We start from the raw sequence: 19780 nt of genomic DNA, 5'->3' as shown, positions 1-19780 counted from the left end.
TTACATGTATGCATATATTGTATCTATATTACAGATTATTATATATATATTACATATATGCACATATATCTATATTACATATTATTATATCTATATTACATAAATGCACATATTTTATCTATTTTACACATTATTATATCTATGTTACATATATTATATCTAAATTACAGATTATTATATCTATATTACACATTATTATATCTATATTACATATTATTATATCTATATTACATATATGCACATATTATATCTATATTACATATTATTATATCCATATTACATATTATTATATTTATATTACATATATGCACATATTATATTTATATTACATATTATTATATCTATATTACACATTATTATATCCATATTACATATATGCATATATTATATCTATATTACAGATTATTATATCTATATTACATATATGCATATATTATATCTTTATTACAGATTATTATATCTATATTACACATTATTATATCTATTTTACACATTATTATATCTATATTACATATATGCATATATTATATCTATATTACAGGTTATTATATCTATATTACACATTATTATATCTATAATACATATTATTATATCTATATTACATATATGCACATATTATATCTATATTACATATTATTATATCTATATTATATATTATTATATCTATATTACATATATGCACATTTTATATCTATATTACATATTATTATATCTATATTACATACATGCACATATTATATCTATTTTACACATTATTATATCTATAAAACATATATGCATATATTATATCTATATTACAGATTATTATATCTATATTACATATATGCATATATTATATCTATATTACAGATTATTATATCTATATTACATATATGCATATATTATATCTTTATTACAGATTATTATATCTATATTACACATTATTAAATCTATTTTACACATTATTATATCTATATTACATATATGCATATATTATATCTATATTACAGGTTATTATATCTATATTACGCATTATTATATCTATAATACATATTATTATATCTATATTACATATATGCACATATTATATCTATATTACATATTATTATATCTATATTACATATTATTATATCTATATTACATATATGCACATTTTATATCTATATTACATATTATTATATCTATATTACATACATGCACATATTATATCTATTTTACACATTATTATATCTATAAAACATATATGCATATATTATATCCATATTACAGATTATTATATCTATATTACACATTATTATATCTATATTACATATTATTATATCTATATTACATATTATTATATCTATATTACATATATGCACATATTATATTCATATTACATATTATTATATCCATATTACAAATATGCATATATTATACTACATTACATATTACTATATCTATATTACATATATTATATCTATATTACATATGTGCAAATATAAACATCCTTCAAAGGCTGTGATTATCACTAATCCTTGATTTCTCTTATTGTTTGGCGGAGTGCAGGAGTGGCTGTGCGCAACCCGAGGGTCCCTGGTTCAATCCCCACCTAGTACAGATCTCGTCACGTCCGTTGTGTCCTGAGCAAGACACTTCACCCTTGCTCCTGATGGGTGCTGGTTAGCGCCTGGCATGGCAGCTCCCTCCATCAGTGTGTGAATGTGTGTGTGAACGGGTGAATGTGGAAGTAGTGTCAAAGCGCTTTGAGTACCTTGAAGGTAGAAAAGCGCTATACCAGCACAACCCATTATTATATTATATCATCACTAATCTTTGATATATCTTATTGTTTATCACTAATCTTTGATATCTCTTATTGTTTATCACTAATCTTTGATATCTCTTATTGTTTATCACTAATCTTTGGTAGTAATGTTGTGGCAGGAGAGGTCAGGAGTGCTGTGACCAAATGCTACTGTACAACCTGGAAGAGATGGTGTGTGTGTGTGTGTGTGTGCAGTGTGTGTGTGAGTGAGTGTGTCACCTGTACAGAGCTGCTGTGCAAACTTGCGAGTGAGGTTGAGAGAGACTCCTCTGAAGTTGGTGTTCCTCAGCAGATCATACAAATTGTAGCTCAACAACTCAAAGACCAAACAAAGATGGTTCCTAAACATAAAGTGACGCTTCAGGTGGACTACACACACGCGCACACACACACACACACACGCACACACGCACGCACAATAACGAACAAGTGAGAGAGTGAGATAGAGACAGAGAGAGAGAGGGAGAGAGAGACTTGTTTAGATAGTAGTAATAATAGTAATAGTAATAAACTGAATAATATAATATTTCATCTCAGTGTCATATTTGTTCATCAGCTCCAACAATAGTAATACTAATAATAATAGTAGTGATAATAATAATAATAATAAAAATATATGTAATAATAATAATAATAGTAATAAACTGACCGATATAATATTTCATCTCAGTGTCATGTTTGTTCATCAGCTCCAAAAGGCGAAGTTCAATCTGAGCCTGGTTGAGGAAAGCCTTTTTGTTCTTGATGATCTTGATGGCCACCCACTCCTGCTCATGGTGGTCGTACGCCTTCACCACCTGCACACACACACACACACACACACACACACACACACACACACACACACACACACACACACACACACACACACACACACACACACACACACACACACATACACACACACACACACACACGCATACACACGCACAGCAACACGTCATTGTGGCATGAAAAGTTGTCTTAACATCAGCAAAGTATTCACAGCACTTCACTGTTTTCTTATCTTACAGCCTTATTTCAAAATAAAAGACTCTTCTTTCAAAATAAAATACAATATTTTATACACCATCATGACAATGTATCTTTAAAAAAACACTTTGCTCATTTAATACAGAACTAAAATTTGTGTTCTCTGATACTTAGTTGATGCACCTTTGGCAGAAATGAGCCCTTTGCGGCACCTTTCAACATCCATTAAGGTTGCTTTTTATCCAGGATGTCTCTGTACATTGCTACATTCATCTTTCCCTCTATGGTGACTACTCTCCCACTTAGTTTTCATCCAGGACAGGGGTGTCCAAACTTTTTCCACTGAGGGCCGCACAAAGAAAAATTAAAGCATCCATCCATCCATCTACCGCTTATTCCCTTTTGGGGTCGCGGGGGGCGGTGGCGCCTATCTCAGCTAGTCGGGCGGAAGGAGTGTGAATGTTGTCTGTCTATCTGTGTTGGCCCTGCGATGAGGTGGCGACTTGTCCAGGGTGTACCCCGCCTTCCGCCCGACTAGCTGAGAAAATTAAAGCATGTGGGGGCCATTTTGATATTTTTAATCTTCAAACCATAACAAAATATATGGATTTTTAAAAATTATTTTACCTTTAGGGGTCCCGGGGACCATAAAGGGTCTCAGTTATTAAAATGTAAAAAATAAATAAAATTTGTATTATTTTCTATTTAACGCTTACAGTAAATCTCTATATCAACTTAAAAAAAAAAAAAAGTTTTATGGCTTTTCTGTCAAAAACATCTTAGTTTTTTTAATAGTAAAACTGAAATATGCAGTATTTAGTAATTAGAGCCCTAAAAGATCAATAATGCAGGACACCATTGACATTAATTCTTTAATATTTTTGAGTAATCACAGTGAAGTGAAGTGAAGGTAATTATATTTATATAGCGCTTTTTCTCTAGTGACTCAAAAGCGCTTTACATAGTGAAACCCAATATCTAAGTTACATATAAACCAGCGTGGGTGGCACTGGGAGCATGTGGGTAAAGTGTCTTGCCCAAGGACACAACGGCAGTGACTAGGATGGCGGAAGCGGGTATCGAACCTATAACCCCCAAGTTGCTGGCACGGCCACTCCACCAAACAAGCCACACCACCCCGAAAAAACAGTGAAAAGATAATTAAAATACCACTAAATATATTTGAGATCCAAAAGGTGCCCCACTCATAAAGTGATACATTTTTATTATTTTTTATTTTTTACTTTCAACACTTCAGTTACAAGATCAACTTCAGATATATCTGTCAATTTTACGTTTAAACTATTATTTTATTTGTTTTATGCTATGTTGTCAAAGAAAACTTAGTTTTTATATGGCAACTACACAATATGTGCAATATTTACCACATACAACATTTTAAAGTGAAATATTTGAGCTAATTGGAGCTTTGAAAATAATTCATTATATCATGGATTTTTTTGTCATTATATATATTTTTTTGAGCAATGGAAAAAAAAAAAATAATTGATTGATTGAAACTTGTAATTAGTAGATTGCAGAGTACAGTACATATTCTTTACAGTTGACCACTAAATGGTAACACCCCAATAAGTTTTTCAACTTGTTTAAGTCGGGGTCCACGTTAATCCATTCATGGTAAAGATGGTTTTAATATGGTAAAATAAAGACAAAAGAAAAAAAAAACAGTCTGCATGGCAACTTTGTGTCAACATTGCAACTTTTTCTCATTAGATTTCACCTCATTCCAATATTTTTAATGTTATTTTTTATTTTTGGAATAGCATTTCCAGAATGTGTGGCGGGCCGGTAAACAATTAGCTGTGGGCCGCACTTTGGACACCCCTCATCCAGGATGTCTCTGTACATTGCTGCATTCATCTTTCCCTCTATCTCTTCCCTCTATTGACATTGTGGTGAAAGGATATTGTGTGTATTCCATGTAAGAGTAAGGCTATGCGTGAACACATGAATATTGTCATGTGAGGGTGGTGAAGACTGTGTGAACACATGAATATTGTCATGTGAGGGTGGTGAAGACTGTGTGAACACATGAATGTTGTCATGTGAGGGTGGTGATGTGGTCACCTGTCCAAAGGAGCCCTTGCCAATCAAGGAGTCGATCTCATAGCGGTCCAGCCACTTCTCTCCATTCTTCACCATGTAGTCATAGTTGTCATCATCATAACCCTCGTTGTACACCTTCCTCTCCTTCTTGCTGCTGCTGTCTTCTGCTGGAGCTACCTGCTGGGCCCGCCTCTTCTTCTTGGTGTAGTACACCTGCAGCAGCAGCATCAGCATCACACCGCAGTCCACATCATCATCATCATCATCACACCTTAGTCCACATCATCATCACACCTTAGTCCACATTATCATCACACCTTAGTCCACATTATCATCACACCTGCGTCATCATCACACCTACATCATCATCACACCTTAGTCCAGATCATCACACCTTAGTCCACATCATCACACTTTAGTCCACAGCTTCATCACAGATTAGTCCACATTTCCATCACACCTTAGTCCACATCATCATCACACGTTAGTCCACATCATCGCACTTTAGTCCACAGCTTCATCACACATTAGTCCACATCATCATCACACCTTAGTCCACATCATTATCACACCTTAGTCCACATCATCATCACACCTACACCATCATCACACCTTAGTCCACATCATCACACTTTAGTCCACAGCTTCATCACACATTAGTCCACATTTCCATCACACCTTAGTCCACATCATCATCATACCTTAGTCCACATCATTATCACACCTTAGTCCACATCATCATCACACCTTAGTCCACATCATCATTGCACCTGCGTCATCATCACACCTACACCATCATCACACCTTAGTCCACATCATCACACTTTAGTCCACAGCTTCATCACACATTAGTCCACATTTCCATAACACCTTAGTCCACAACATCATCACACCTGCGTCATCATCACACCTTAGTCCACATCATCACACTTTAGTCCACAGCTTCATAACACATTAGTCCACATTTCCATCACACCTTAGTCCACATCATCACCACACCTTAGTCCACATCATCGCACTTTAGTCCACAGCTTCATCGCACATTAGTCCACATCATCACACTTTAGTCCACAGCTTCATCACACATTAGTCCACATTTCCATCACACCTTAGTCCACATCATCATCACACCTTAGTCCACATCATCACACTTCAGTCCACAGCTTCATCACACATTAGTCCACATTTCCATCACACCTTAATCCACGTCATCATCACACCTTAGTCCACATCATCACACTTTAGTCCACAGCTTCATCACACATTAGTCCACATCATCATCACACCTTAATCCACATCATCATCACACCTTAGTCCACATCATCATCACACATTAGTCCACATCATCATCACACCTTAGTCCACATCATCATCACACCATAGTCCACATCTTCATCACACATTAGTCCACATCATCATCACATATTAGTCCACATCATCATCATCACACCTTAGTCCACATCATCATCACACATTAGTCCACATCATCATCGTCACACCTTAGTCCACATCATCACACTTTAGTCCACAGCTTCATCACAGATTAGTCCACATTTCCATCACACCTTAGTCCACATCATCACACTTTAGTCCACAGCTTCATCACAGATTAGTCCACATTTCCATCACACCTTAGTCCACATCATCATCACACGTTAGTCCACATCATCGCACTTTAGTCCACAGCTTCATCACACATTAGTCCACATCATCATCACACCTTAGTCCACATCATTATCACACCTTAGTCCACATCATCATCACACCTACACCATCATCACACCTTAGTCCACATCATCACACTTTAGTCCACAGCTTCATCACACATTAGTCCACATTTCCATCACACCTTAGTCCACATCATCATCATACCTTAGTCCACATCATCATCACACCTTAGTCCACATCATCATCACACCTTAGTCCACATCATCATTGCACCTGCGTCATCATCACACCTACACCATCATCACACCTTAGTCCACATCATCACACTTTAGTCCACAGCTTCATCACACATTAGTCCACATTTCCATAACACCTTAGTCCACAACATTATCACACCTGCGTCATCATCACACCTTAGTCCACATCATCACACTTTAGTCCACAGCTTCATAACACATTAGTCCACATTTCCATCACACCTTAGTCCACATCATCACCACACCTTAGTCCACATCATCGCACTTTAGTCCACAGCTTCATCGCACATTAGTCCACATCATCACACTTTAGTCCACAGCTTCATCACACATTAGTCCACATTTCCATCACACCTTAGTCCACATCATCATCACACCTTAGTCCACATCATCACACTTCAGTCCACAGCTTCATCACACGTTAGTCCACATTTCCATCACACCTTAATCCACGTCATCATCACACCTTAGTCCACATCATCACACTTTAGTCCACAGCTTCATCACACATTAGTCCACATAATCATCACACCTTAATCCACATCATCATCACACCTTAGTCCACATCATCATCACACATTAGTCCACATCACCATCACACCTTAGTCCACATCATCATCACACCATAGTCCACATCTTCATCACACATTAGTCCACATCATCATCACATTAGTCCACATCATCATCATCACACCTTAGTCCACATCATCATCACACATTAGTCCACATCATCATCATCACACCTTAGTCCACATCACCATCATCACACCTGCGTCATCATCATCATCACACCTTAGTCCACATCATCATCATCACACCTGCGTCATCATCATCATCATACCTTAGTCCACATCATCACGCCTTAGTCCACATCATCATCACACCTGTGTCATCATCATCATCCCACCTTAGTCCACATCATCATCACATATTAGTCCACATCATCATCACACTTTAGTCCACACCATCATCATCATCATCATCACACCTGTGTCATTATCATCATTCTCACACCTTATTCCACATCTTCTTACACCTGCACACGCATCATTCTCATACCGTATTCCACATCTTCTTACACCTGCACACGCATCATTCTCACACCTTATTCCACATCTTCTTACACCGGCACACACATCATCATCACACCTTATTCCACATCTTATTACACCTGCACACGCATGATCACACCTTAGTCCACCTCTTCTAACACTTGCATCACTATCATCACACCTTATTCCGGATCTTCTTCCCCCTGCACACGCATCATCACACCTTAGTCCACCTCGTCTAACACTTGCATCACTATCATCACACCTTATTCCGGATCTTCTTACACCTGCACATGCATCATCATCACACCTTAGTCCACATTATCATCACACATTAGTCCACATCATCATCACACCTTAGTCCACATCATCATCACACCATAGTCCACATCTTCATCACATATTAGTCCACATCATCATCACATATTAGTCCACATCATCATCATCACACCTTAGTCCACATCAACATCACACATTAGTCCACATCATCATCATCACACCTTAGTCCACATCACCATCATCACACCTGCGTCATCATCATCATCACACCTTAGTCCACATCATCATCATCACACCTGCGTCATCATCATCATCATACCTTAGTCCACATCATCACGCCTTAGTCCACATCATCATCACACCTGTGTCATCATCATCATCCCACCTTAGTCCACATCATCATCACATATTAGTCCACATCATCATCACACTTTAGTCCACACCATCATCATCATCATCATCACACCTGTGTCATTGTCATCATTCTCACACCTTATTCCACATCTTCTTACACCTGCACACGCATCATTCTCATACCGTATTCCACATCTTCTTACATCTGCACACGAATCATTCTCACACCTTATTCCACATCTTCTTACACCGGCAAATCACATCATCATCACACCTTATTCCACATCTTATTACACCTGCACACGCATGATCACACCTTAGTCCACCTCTTCTAACACTTGCATCACTATCATCACACCTTATTCCGGATCTTATTACACCTGCACACGCATGATCACACCTTAGTCCACCTCGTCTAACACTTGCATCACTATCATCACACCTTATTCCGGATCTTCTTACACCTGCACATGCATCATCATCACACCTTATTCCACATCTTCTTACACCGGCACACGCATCATCATCATCATCATGACACCCTATTCCACATGAGGAGAGAGCAGTACCTCATTGATGTGCTTGTAAGTCTTGATGAGGTCTACAGAGAGTTTCCTCAAGGGGGCAGTGGCGGGCTCTCGGAAGGTGGGGGGGATCCTCCGCTGGAGTATGGTCATGTCAGACAGCACCTGCGTGCACGCACGCACACACACACACACACACACACACACACACACACACACACACACACACACACACACACACACGCACACACAAACATTTATCTTTTTACTGGACATCACACGGAAAACAATACATCAACAGAAGTATTTCAAAATAATCTTCATTTTGCACCATAACGACATTCCACCAAAGCTTTCATAAGCACATATTCCATAACACAGTGAATATAAAATGTGTGCAAACATGTTTAATAAGCACATATTCCATAAAGCGGTGAATATGAAATGTGTACAAACATGTTTAATAAGCACATATTCCATAATGCAGTGAATATAAAATATGTGCAAATATGTTTAATAAGCACATATTTCATATTGCAGTGAACATAAAATGTGTGCAAACATGTTTAATAAGCACATATTTCATAATGCAGTGAAAATGTTCTTTCAACACTTTAGGCTGTTACTACTTCCTGTAATGAGATTTTACTTTGAAATTTATACAAAAGTAACATCCTTATTCCCGTATTTCCATGCATAGTCATCATTCTTACACTGGAAACACTTGATTTGTTACTAATAAACACTGTTTGTTATTAACGGACACTGTTTGTTATTAATAGACACTAGTTGTTTTAATAGAGACTGTTATTAACAGACACTGTTATTAACAGACACTATTATTAATAAACACTAGTTGTTTTTAATAGACAGTGTTATTAATAGAAACATATTAATAGACACTATTTGTTTTTAATAGACACTGTTATTAATAGACATTATTATTGATATACAGTAGTTGTTTTTAATAGACACTGTTATTAATAGACACTATTATTGATATACACTAGTTGTTTTTAATAGACACTGTTATTAATAGACACTATTATTAATATACACTAGTTGTTTTTAATAGACAGTGTTATTAATAGAAACTTATTAAAAGACACTATTTTTTTTAATAGACACTGTTATTAATAGACACTAATTGTTTTTAATAGAGAATTTGTTCTTAATAGACACTAATTATTTTAATAGAGAATTTGTTATTAATAGACTCTATTTGTTTTTAATAGACACTGTTATTAATAGACACTATTATTAATATACACTAGTTGTTTTAATAGACACTGTTATCAAAAGACTGTTATTAATAGACACTATTATTAACATACACTAGTTGTTTTTAATAGAAACTGTTATTAATAGACAGTATTATTAATATACATTAGTTGGTTTTAATAGACAGTGTTCTTAATAGAAACTATTATTAATATAAAGTAGTTGTTTTTAATAGACAGTGTTATTAATAGAAACTTATCATAGACACTATTTGTTTTTAATAGACACTGTTATTAACAGACACTAATTGTTTTTAATAGAGAATTTGTTATTAATAGACACTAATTGTTTTTAATAGAGAATTTGCTATTAATAGACTCTATTTGTTTTTAATAGACACTGTTATTAATATACACTATTATTAATATACACTAGTTGTTTTAATAGATACTGTTATCAAAAGACTGTTATTAATAGACACTACTATTAACATACACTAGTTGTTTTTAATAGAAACTGTTATTAATAGACACTATTATTAATATACATTAGTTGAATTTGTTATTAATAGACACTATTTTTTTTTAATAGACACTGTTATTAATACACACTAATTGTTTTTAATAGACACTCTGTTATTAATAGAAACTAATTGTTTTTAATATACAGTTATGAATAGGCGCTAGTTGTTTTTAATTAACACTGTTATTGATGGACACTATTATTAATATACACTATTTGTTATTAATATATTCTATTAATAACAAATGGCCTTGACGCTGCAACAACAGGAGCAGGCTGTTCTGAAAACATCCCCCCGAGGACACCTCAATGATGGACGCTTTTACACTCCCTCCCTCCTCAATGACACCTGGAGTCAAACTTTTGCTTGCATGCAGAACGGGCGGGCCTATGGACACTACATCAGCACACCCAAGACAAAAACAAAACAAAACAAAACAAAAAACAAACAAAAAAAAAAGCACACCCAAGAAAATGGGCATATATACACACACCCCACTCCCACCCAACGCCTTCACCACCGCTTGATTCCCCTTCGGGGTAATGGACGGGTGGCAGCGCTTCATAGCAGCAGTCGACCTCCAGGGCCCCAACCCACCCACCCCTTCTTTTACGAGTTGTCGTGATTAAATGTAACATGTTTATGTGTGCACAAAAAAAAAAAAAAAAAAAAAAAAAAAAAAAATATATATATATATATATATATATATATATATATATATATATATGTATATATATATATATATATATAGGTTTATTTATTAAAGGTAAATTGAGCAAATTGGCTGTTTCTGGCAATTTATTTAAGTGTGTATCAAACTGGTAGCCCTTCGCATTAAACAGTACCCAAGAAGTAGGTCTTGGTTTCAAAAAGGTTGGTGACCCCTGCTGTACACTGTTTCTTTGTCATATCTCCAACAGCTTTGTGCTGAAAACATAGTTTCCTTGTATTTGTGCAATGACAATAAAGTCCTATCCTATATCGCCATCCTGCAAATGGAGCGGAAAACACAACCCAAAATTCTAGACTTCTTTATTCCTCTAATATTTGTATTCATTATGAGATATTGTTATTTGGTCATTTTTTAATAAACAATGTGTTCAATGTACTGGGAGTCTGTAGTCTATCGACCCCCCCCAGGCTGTGGCGGCAGCGACGAGGTGGAGACGTGATGGCGACAGGCCGAGATACAGCCATCCTTACACCCACCCATCCCCTTCCCCGGTCCCCTCCCCCAGGAGAGTCACCACCTTAACTAACACATTTTCTGCGGGGGAACACTGCTTATGTACGTGTTGATTCCCGTACGTGCTTCTGTATGTTGTGACTTGTGTATTACCTGCTGCTGCTCGGCCATGGAGTGGATGGAGCTAAAGGAGGGGTGTGTGTGCGAGTGCTGGCTGGTCATGGCTGGCTCAGCGAGGGAGAAGCCCTGGGCAGTAGAGGAGGAGGAGGAGGAGGAGGAGGAGGAGGAGGCGGTGGTGGTGGGCGGACATCCTGAGCTGCTTCCACCTGAAGAAGACAGAGGGGACACAAGATTAGGGACGTATGACACTTCCTGATGTCTCAGCATGGATCAAAGTGCAGCCAGAGCCAGTTGCCATGGTAACGACCCAACACCAATGAACAAAAGTCGTGGAAGAACATTAGCTAAAGTAAGTCTTGGATGGTTTCATACACGTGGATCCACCATTACAACATTAATCGAAGTGGATTAATATCATCACCAGTGTCTCAAAGGGCTGCACAAGTCACAAACACATCCTGGGCTCACAGCCCAAATAGTCAACCCAATGGGAACAACCACAAACCGTGGAAGGAACCACAGATAGAGCAGATACAGTTAATAATGTGAAAGTCCAGTCCAGAGTGAGACATCGTCTATAAAGTATTGACCTTACTGAAGATAAATATGGAGGTTCTACTAGCAAAGATCCTCTATAAAGTATTGACCTTACAGTAGATAGATATGAAGGTTCTACTAACAAAGATCCTCTATAAAGTATTGACCTTACTGAAGATAAATATGGAGGTTCTACTAGCCAAGATCCTCTATAAAGTATTGACCTTACTGAAAATAAATATGGAGGTTCTAGTAGCAAAGATCCTCTATAAAGTATTGACCTTACTGAAGATAAATATGGAGGTTCTACTAGCAAAGATCCTCTATAAAGTATTGACCTTACTGAAGATAAATATGGAGGTTCTACTAGCAAAGATCCTCTATAAAGTATTGACCTTACTGTAGATAGATATGAAGGTTCTACTAACAAAGATCCTCTATAAAGTATTGACCTCACTGAAGATAAATATGGAGGTTCTACTAGCAAAGATCCTCTATAAAGTATTGACCTTACTGAAGATAAATATGGAGGTTCTACTAGCAAATATCCTTTATAAAGTATTGACCTTATTGAAGATAAATATGGAGGTTCTTCTAGCAAAGATCCTCTATAAAGTATTGACCTTACTGAAGATAATATGGAGGTTGTACTAGCAAAGATCCACTATAAAGTATTGACATTACTGGAGATAAATATGGAGGTTCTACTAGCAAAGATCCTCTATAAAGTATTGACCTTACTGAAGATAAATATGGAGGTTCTACAAGCAAAGATCCTCTATAATATGGAGGTTCTACTAGCAAAGATCCTCTATAAAGTATTTACCTTACTGAAGTTAAATATGGAGGTTCTACTAGCAAAGATCCTCTATAAAGTATTGACCCTATTGAAGATAAATATGGAGGTTCTACTAGCAAAGATCCTCTATAAAGTATTGACCTTACTGAAGATAAATATGGAGGTTCTACTAGCAAAGATCCTCTATAAAGTATTGACCTTACTGAAGATAAATATGGAGGTTCTACTAGCAAAGATCCTCTATAAAGTATTGACCTTACTGAAGATAAATATGGAAGTTCTACTAGCAAAGATCCTCTGTAAAGTATTGACCTTACTGAAGATAAAAATGGAGGTTCTACTAGCAAAGATCCTCTATAAAGTATTGACCTTACTGAAAATAAATATGGAGGTTCTACTAGCAAAGATCCTCTATAAAGTATTGACCTTACTGAAGATAAATATGGAGGTTCTACTAGCAAAGATCCTCTATAAAGTATTGACCTTACTGAAGATAAATATGGAGGTTCTACTAGCAAAGATCCTCTATAAAGTATTGACCTTACTAAAAATAAATATGGAGGTTCTAGTAGCAAAGATCCTCTATAAAGTATTGACCTTACTGAAGATAAATATGGAGGTTCTACTAGCAAAGATCCTCTATAAAGAATTGACCTTACTGAAGATACATATGGAGGTTCTATTAGCAAAGATCCTCTATAAAGTATTGACCTTACTGAAGATACATATGGAGGTGCTAGTAGCAAATATACATTATAAAGTATTGGCCTTACCGGAGATAAATATGGAGGTTCTACTAGCAAAGATCCTCTATAAAGTATTGACCTTACTGAAGATACATATGGAGGTGCTACTAGCAAATATACTTTATAAAGTATTGACCTTATTGAAGATAAATATGGAGGTTCTTCTAGCAAAGATCCTCTATAAAGTATTGACCTTACTGAAGATAATATGGAGGTTGTACTAGCAAAGATCCACTATAAAGTATTGACATTACTGGAGATAAATATGGAGGTTCTACTAGCAAAGATCCTCTATAAAGTATTGACCTTACTGAAGATAAATATGGAGGTTCTACAAGCAAAGATCCTCTATAATATGGAGGTTCTACTAGCAAAGATCCTCTATAAAGTATTGACCTTACTGAAGATAAATATGGAGGTTGTACTAGCAAAGATCCTTTATAAAGTATTGACCTTACTGAAGATAAATATGGAGGTTCTACTAGCAAAAATCCTCTATAAAGTATTGACCTTACTGAAGATAAATATGGAGGTTCTACTAGCAAAGATCCTCTATAAAGTATTGACCTTACTAAAAATAAATATGGAGGTTCTAGTAGCAAAGATCCTCTATAAAGTATTTACCTTACTGAAGATAAATATGGAGGTTCTACTAGCAAAGATCCTCTATAAAGAATTGACCTTACTGAAGATACATATGGAGGTGCTACTAGCAAATATACTTTATAAAGTATTGACCTTATTGAAGATAAATATGGAGGTTCTTCTAGCAAAGATCCTCTATAAAGTATTGACCTTACTGAAGATAATATGGAGGTTGTACTAGCAAAGATCCACTATAAAGTATTGACATTACTGGAAATAAATATGGAGGTTCTACTAGCAAAGATCCTCTATAAAGTATTGACCTTACTGAAGATAAATATGGAGGTTCTACAAGCAAAGATCCTCTATAATATGGAGGTTCTACTAGCAAAGATCCTCTATAAAGTATTGACCTTACTGAAGATAAATATGGAGGTTCTACTAGCAAATGTCCTCTATAAAGTATTGACCTTACTGCAGATAAATATGGAGGTTTTACTAGGAAAGATCCTCTATAATATGGAGGTTCTACTAAGAAAGATCCTCTATAAGGTATTGACCTTACTGAAGATAAATATGGAAGTTCTACTAGCAAAGATCCTCTATAAAATATTGACCTTACTGAAGATAAATATGGAGGTTCTACTAGCAAAGATCCTCTATAAAGTATTGACCTTACTAAAAATAAATATGGAGGTTCTAGTAGCAAAGATCCTCTATAAAGTATTGACCTTACTGAAGATAAATATGGAGGTTATACTAGCAAAGATCCTCTATAAAGTATTGACCTTACTGAAGATAAATATGGAGGTTCTATTAGCAAAAATCCTCTATAAAGTATTGACCTTACTGAAGATAATATGGAGGTTGTACTAGCAAAGATCCACTATAAAGTATTGACATTACTGGAGATAAATATGGAGGTTCTACTAGCAAAGATCCTCTATAAAGTATTGACCTTACTGAAGATAAATATGGAGGTTCTACAAGCAAAGATCCTCTATAATATGGAGGTTCTACTAGCAAAGATCCTCTATAAAGTATTGACCTTACTGAAGATAAATATGGAGGTTCTACTAGCAAATGTCCTCTATAAAGTATTGACCTTACTGCAGATAAATATGGAGGTTTTACTAGGAAAGATCCTCTATAATATGGAGGTTCTACTAAGAAAGATCCTCTATAAGGTATTGACCTTACTGAAGATAAATATGGAAGTTCTACTAGCAAAGATCCTCTATAAAATATTGACCTTACTGAAGATAAATATGGAGGTTCTACTAGCAAAGATCCTCTATAAAGTATTGACCTTACTAAAAATAAATATGGAGGTTCTAGTAGCAAAGATCCTCTATAAAGTATTGACCTTACTGAAGATAAATATGGAGGTTATACTAGCAAAGATCCTCTATAAAGTATTGACCTTACTGAAGATAAATATGGAGGTTCTATTAGCAAAAATCCTCTATAAAGTATTGACCTTACTGAAGATAAATATGGAGGTTCTACTAGCTAAGATCCTCTATAAAGTATTGACCTTACTGAAGATAAATTAGGAGGTTTTACTAGCAAAGATCCTCTATAAAGGTTATTCTCGCCCAGATTTCAAAGGTGTGTTCCTAATGTAGAGCCTTACTTGTGGTCCACAGAAAATGTCAAGGTGGTTGTTTGCTCTGTACACCATCTTCCAGATGCTTTCTGACCCTCTCTTTTTGTGGGCGACCTTGCTAATGGGCCTCCACTGCGACAGCGTCAGCCATGTTGTAGTTAATATCTTCCATATGGAGTCTAGTGACAGATAGACGTTTGAAGTGTAGACTACTTGACATGTGCATGTACAAGCCAGTCTGCCCCACAACAACAGGATAGGGACTGACTTATTGACTACAATGGCGGACTCCTGCCAAGCACTCTGGGTATATCTTAGTACATATGCATGATATCATCATATATCCAATGATATATGATTATACATAAAATGATATATGATGATATATAGAATGATGTTTGATGATACTTAGAATGATATATAAAATTGTATATGATGATGTACAAAAAGATATATGATTGTATATAAAATGATATGATGTATAAAATGATGTATAAGGATATATAAAATGACATTATATATAAAATGATATAGGATGATATATACAATGATATATGATGATATATAAAATGATATATGATGGTAATAAATGATAAGATGATTATATAAAAATGATATGATTATATATGTGATGATATATGATGAAATATAAATGATAAATAAATGATATATAAAATGAATGCTATAGTGTTGTGTATATTTCAGACGGACAAAGAAAGATGACATCACTGAGAGAGACAAGTAGAGAGAAATGTTTAAGAAGCACTGACACAACTGTGACATCACACTGCTCCTTTCCTATTATCTGATTGGCTGCCATTGGCCGGCCCTCCCTCCATTCCTATCATCTGATTGGCTGCCATAGGCCTGCCCTCCCTACTTTCCTATCATATGATTGGCTGCCATAGGCCGGCCCTCCCTCCTTTTTTATCATCTGATTGGCTGCCGGTATCTAAGGGCTGGCTCTATAAATAAACCCTGTGCTGTCTCAGCAACATCATGTCTTCCTGCTTGGCAGCCAGTGGATCTGGTCTCTCCTAGCAACCAAGCTCCTCCCCTTTCCTCCACTTCCACTTCATGCTAACCTTCTCGCTTGCTATGCTCATTAGCTTCATATGTCAATTATTGGAATCATTTCATGTCACCTCAGTAACATTTCATACCACCTGAGTAACATTTCATATCACCTCAGTAACATTTCATACCACCTCAGTAACATTTCATACCACCTCAGTAACATTTCATACCACCTGAGTAACATTTCATATCACCTCAGTAACATTTCATACCACCTCAGTAACATTTCATACCACCTGAGTAACATTTCATACCACCTCAGTAACATTTCATACCACCTGAGTAACATTTCATACCACCTTAGTAACATTTCATACCACCTCAGTAACATTTCATACCACCTCAGTAACATTTCACACCACATCAGTAACATTTAATACCACATGAGTAACATTTCATACCACCTCAGTAACATTTTATACCACCTCAGTAACATTTCATACCACCTCAGTAACATTTCATACCACCTGAGTAACATTTCATACCACCTTAGTAACATTTCATACCACCTCAGTAACATTTCATACCACCTCAGTAACATTTCACACCACATCAGTAACATTTAATACCACCTGAGTAACATTTCATACCACCTCAGTAACATTTTATACCACCTCAGTAACATTTCATACCACCTCAGTAACATTTCATACCACCTGAGTAACATTTCATACCACCTGAGTAACATTTCATACCACCTCAGTAACATTTCACACCACCTCAGTAACATTTAATACCACCTGAGTAACATTTCATACCACCTGAGTAACATTTCATACCACCTCAGTAACATTTCATACCACCTGAGTAACATTTCATACCACCTGAGTAACATTTCATACAACCTCAGTAACATTTTATACTACCTCAGTAACATTTCATACCAACTGAGTAACATTTCATACCACATCAGTAACATTTGAATGTGAAAACATGAACAACAACAACATTTTCAACATAAATCAACTGAATGTGTCAACATGAACAACAACATTTTCAACACAATTCACATGAATGTGTCAACATGAACAACACAGGGTTTCCCACACATTCATTTATTTGTGGCGGCCCGCCACGAAAGAATTACGGCCACCAGAAATTTAAAAATAAAAAAATAAATAATTTGTATTTATTTTTTTACCGGCTTTTGACTCGCTCGCCCGCTCATACAAGCAATGGGACTCTGTCTGTGAATGGAGCTTGTATGTACATATTATATAAATATGTAAATATTATATAAATATGTATATAAATATGTACATAAAGTGTTGTATTTATATTCCAACTCCGCGTTCTTCTTGGCCATCGCCAAAAATCAAACCAACAAAAATCAACCAAATGTGTCAACATGAACAACAACAATATTTTCCACACAAATCACCTGAATGTGTCAACATGAACATCAATATTTTAAACACATATCAACCGATTGTGTCAACATGAACAACAACATTTTCAACACTAATCAACTGAATCCGTCAACATCAACAACAACAATATTTTCAACACATCAACTGAATGTGTCAACATGAACAACAACAGTAGTATTTTCAACACAAATCGACTTAAGGTGTCAACATGAACAACTACAACAATATTTTCAACACAAATCAACTGAATGTGTCAACAGTAACAACAACATTTTCAACACAAGTCAACTGAATGTTTTAAACTATGATAACATTTTAAAAAAAAATAACTGAATGTGTCAACATGAACAACAACAACATTGGTATCAAAAAACAAATGAATGTGTCAAAATGAACAACAATATTTTCAACACAAATCACCTGAAAATGTCAACATGAACAACAAAAACAACAGTATTTTCAACACGAATCCACTCAAAGTGTCAACATGAACAACTACAACATTTTCAACAAAAATCAACCAAATGTGTCAACGTGAACAACAACATTTTCAACACATATCAACTGAAAGTGGCAACATGAACAACAAAAACAACAGTATTTTCAACACGAATCCACTCAAAGTGTCAACATGAACAACTACAACAATATTTTCAACACAAATCAACTGAATGCGTCAACATCAACAACAACATTTTCCACACAAATCTACTCAAGGTGTCAACATGAACAGTTACTATTTTCAACAAAGATCAACCGAATGTGTCAGCATGAACAACAACAACATTCTCAACATAAATCAACCCAATGTGTCAACATGTCAACTGAATGTTTTAAAGTTAATGACAACATTTTCAACAAAAAATAACTGAATGTATTCACATGAACAACAACAACATTGTCAGCAAAAAACAACTAAATGTGTCAACATGAACAACAATATTTTCAACACAAATCAACTAAATGTGTAAACATAAACAACAATATTTTCAACACAAATCACCTGAAAATGTCAACATGAACAACAACATTTTCAACACAATTCACT

General features: G+C 35.5%; 1 protein-coding gene across 2 annotated transcripts in view; it reads right to left on the bottom strand.

Moving 5' to 3' along the window:
• Window positions 1–19780, bottom strand: part of dyrk1b (dual-specificity tyrosine-(Y)-phosphorylation regulated kinase 1B) — a 76173-nt gene that overhangs the window by 16452 nt on the left and 39941 nt on the right. For both annotated transcript variants that reach the window (XM_061915184.1, XM_061915183.1), the window contains exons 2-6: window positions 12043–12215; window positions 9005–9124; window positions 4847–5038; window positions 2436–2583; window positions 2006–2155 (exon numbers count right to left, since the gene is read on the bottom strand). In XM_061915184.1, the coding sequence (XP_061771168.1) occupies window positions 2006–2155; window positions 2436–2583; window positions 4847–5038; window positions 9005–9124; window positions 12043–12111 (679 nt within the window). In that variant the 5' untranslated portion in view covers window positions 12112–12215. The remainder of the gene's footprint in view (window positions 1–2005; window positions 2156–2435; window positions 2584–4846; window positions 5039–9004; window positions 9125–12042; window positions 12216–19780) is intronic.

Source organism: Nerophis ophidion, linkage group LG11 (genome assembly GCF_033978795.1).
Source record: "Nerophis ophidion isolate RoL-2023_Sa linkage group LG11, RoL_Noph_v1.0, whole genome shotgun sequence".
Classification (NCBI taxonomy): Eukaryota; Metazoa; Chordata; class Actinopteri; order Syngnathiformes; family Syngnathidae; genus Nerophis; species Nerophis ophidion.
The sequence above is the reverse complement of the archived record's forward strand: the minus strand, read 5'-3'. Positions and strand labels throughout refer to the sequence as shown.